This window comes from Aegilops tauschii, chromosome 2 (genome assembly GCF_002575655.3).
Source record: "Aegilops tauschii subsp. strangulata cultivar AL8/78 chromosome 2, Aet v6.0, whole genome shotgun sequence".
Taxonomy (NCBI): domain Eukaryota; kingdom Viridiplantae; phylum Streptophyta; class Magnoliopsida; order Poales; family Poaceae; genus Aegilops; species Aegilops tauschii.
Genome location: NC_053036.3, coordinates 649,503,314 through 649,506,329, shown reverse-complemented (window position 1 = coordinate 649,506,329; position 3,016 = coordinate 649,503,314). Strand labels below are relative to the sequence as shown.

At 45.7% G+C, this 3,016-nt stretch overlaps 1 protein-coding gene across 1 annotated transcript; it reads left to right on the top strand.

Moving 5' to 3' along the window:
* Positions 1 to 383: 383 nt before the first annotated feature.
* Positions 384 to 2,729, top strand: LOC109761882 (disease resistance protein RGA4-like). Its single transcript, XM_020320695.2, has 2 exons — positions 384 to 567; positions 775 to 2,729. Exons 1-2 carry the CDS (start codon positions 384 to 386, stop codon positions 2,532 to 2,534), a joined length of 1,944 nt encoding a protein of 647 aa, XP_020176284.1. The 3' UTR covers positions 2,535 to 2,729.
* The last annotated feature ends 287 nt before the right edge of the window (positions 2,730 to 3,016 follow it).

Here is a 3,016-nt window from a genome sequence, read left to right as displayed (position 1 = left end):
ATTTCAGGATTTTCGCCGACATGCGTTCAGTGGCTTTCTAAAATATAGCATGATATGGTGGCTCAGTCTCTCGGAGATGCTCATATGGTTAGGGTGTGCGTGTGTGCGTTCATAGGGGTGAGTGTATGTGTGTATATATGAGTGCTGGCGTCTGTACTGTGTTCAGAAATCCTAATGTAACACTACCTTAGCTTAAATTATACATCGGAGTAAATACAAAAAATAATACTGAATGGAGTTGGATCCAACGCCTCCACTACGGTTAAGGTATTGCCCCTCCGCTCCCTCCTTTTAACTCCAGGCAACACTAACCCCTCTTAATTTGCCATGCATGCAGATCTGGCGAGGAGGAGTGATCTGTGGAGCCAAGGGAAGAGAGATCGATGGAGTTTGGTGTAGCCACATTTAGCGCGGTAGCTGCCGTCGTCATATCAAAGCTCTGCGTGGTGATGGAAAATATTTTAAAGAAGGTCCCGGAAATTAGAGCTGATGTTAGGTGCATCAAAGAGGATCTGGAGGCGATCGAAGCTGCCATTGAACTTCATGGTCTCAATCGCGAACATGTCAGTTTCTTTTCTTTCGAAAATTCAAGTTTTTATAGTTTGTTGTTTTTTTCTTTCGCCTTTTCTTTATATCAAACCTAGGGACATGTGATCTTTGCAATAGTTGGCCGTGTGAATCTTTACGTACAGAGGCCGGGAGGTGTTCTTTCATTATCTAATTTTTTTGATTATTTTGCAAAGGTATCAAGACATGTCCGTTGTTTGAGTCCAGTATTCATTGCACAACTGAGGCGGCTGGCATATGACATCGAAGACTGCATCGACCGCTTCGATGCCAAGAAGATGGTCCTCAAGGATTTTGCCAAAGAGATTGTCATACTCAAGGAAATATCGACTGATACGACCAACAGGATACAGAAGTTTAATTTCCTTGCAGAAGAGGATGACAGGACTGCACAAGGGCAAAGGGCTGCTGATGTCCCAGCAGAGCTTCAGAATCTCGGTGATTATAACCCCAACTGCTTGCTATACTTGTGCTTGTTCCCTCGTAATCATCAAGTCAGGACTAAGCCCCTAGCAAGGAGATGGCTGGCCGAAGGACTAGTACAAGGAGAACAGCTCGCAGTAAAAAATATGAAAATTCTCACCAACTCGAGTATCTTCAGTTCCATCCAGAGAAGCAACAATGGGGAGGTGAGGAGATGCCAACCTACCGACGAGACGTTCCGGTACATCTCCCAACAGTCGGTATCAGAGAATTTCGTATTGTTCTGTGATGGCGCGGCCCAACCATCGCAGGGGAAATCATTGCAGGCCCAAGTCGGCCGCAGGCTATCTGTGCATCCTTCTGCAAACGTGCAACTGAATTTGCCTCAGGATCTGTCTCGTCTCCGGACCCTGGCGGTATTCCCTGCAGGTGAGGTGAATCTCGCCAGTTATGAAGACGTTTTAGATTTTGCCAGGTATCAAGTGCTGCGGGTGTTGGATCTGAAAGAATGTGCTCACCTGAGCGAAGAACATCTCAGAGATATCTGGGGCCAGGTGCTCATCAAATATCTGAGCATCAATTTGGGTAGCATTGCTGAGATTAATAGCTCAATCAAGCACCTGGATCAGTTAGAGACACTCGACCTGAGTGGAAGCCAAACTGTGACGGTGTTCAAAGAAGTCCTCCTGCTGCCCAAATTGAAGCACCTCTTCGGGAGGTTCCAGCTTTCCAAAAAAGATACCTTCACTCCGGGATGGTTACTAACATCAGGTCTACAAGAGTTCCTGAAACGTAAGAGTAGGCTGGAGACGCTGGCAGGATTTGTCACCAATGAGAGACTAGGATTTCCACAACTGTTGAATCTTATGAAGCACTTGCGGAAGGTGAAGATATGGTTCGAATCCGACGCTAGCGAAAGGAACGTCAAAGTTCTTTCAAAATCCATTACGGAATTCATTGGTGCTGGTGTCACTCAGCCTGATCTTAATCGGTCCCTGTCCATTGAATTCGAAGAATGCTCGGGAGAGTACGTGAATAATATCAGCCAAGTTGCAGGCATACTCGCCTCGCTCAAGCTGCGCGGCAACCTGCCCCAATTCCCTCCGTTTGTTGCAGGACTTAGTGCTATCGAGGAGCTGTGCCTTTGGTCCACTGGGCTGACCTGGGAGGTTATTCGAGCCGGGCTGAGCAGGGTGAGAGGACTGAAATATCTGAAGCTTATTGAAGATAACCTTGGGCGCCTCGACGTACTGTCTGAAGCTGAGCACCTCAAAGCCATTGAGCGGATATGCGTCGTGTGCAAGCAAAGGCTGGAAGTAGCAATCGCAGCTCGCCCGCTGCCTAATCTTGTGTCACTTCATATCCTCTGCCAAGATCTGCACGGTATTCCTCATAATCCCCTCATCGAAATCACACGCATGGCAAAACTCCAGGAAGTCGCGCTCCATCATCAAGTAGACGATACCACAAAAGATGAACTGCTACAAATTGCGGATGGCCATCCTAATACGCCCAAAGTTTTGTTCCTCGAATATCTCTTATAATGCAGACTTAATCAAACACGGTCACCCCACTTTCGTCTTCACTTGAAGTATTCTTTGCAGTGCAAATCCACAATGGAGCCACCTTCCAGTTTGCTGCTTGGATCCACGAAATAACTTAATTAGCTGGATCCATCTTCAGTTCTTTCGTTGTGTGATGTTTTTTATTATAATAAGGATTAATTACCACATATTCAATTTAACATTTCCAAGTTACTCGTGTGCATCGGATTGTTGTATCCTTTAAATGTTTACGAGAGATGAATCGATCCTCTTATTGTACATTTTAATATCTCTACTCCTAAAGGGAGAGTTGGGAGTTAGTAGTATCGTCTCACTCCCACCCTATATTACGCCCGCGAGGCTAGGACCGCATTTTGGGCGTTAGAACTTTCTAGAAAATTCCATGCCTGCTCATAAGCACCATGCTTAATATGCACAAACCTCAAAACAAAGAGACTTTTTATTTGTTCTAGACTCTTCCA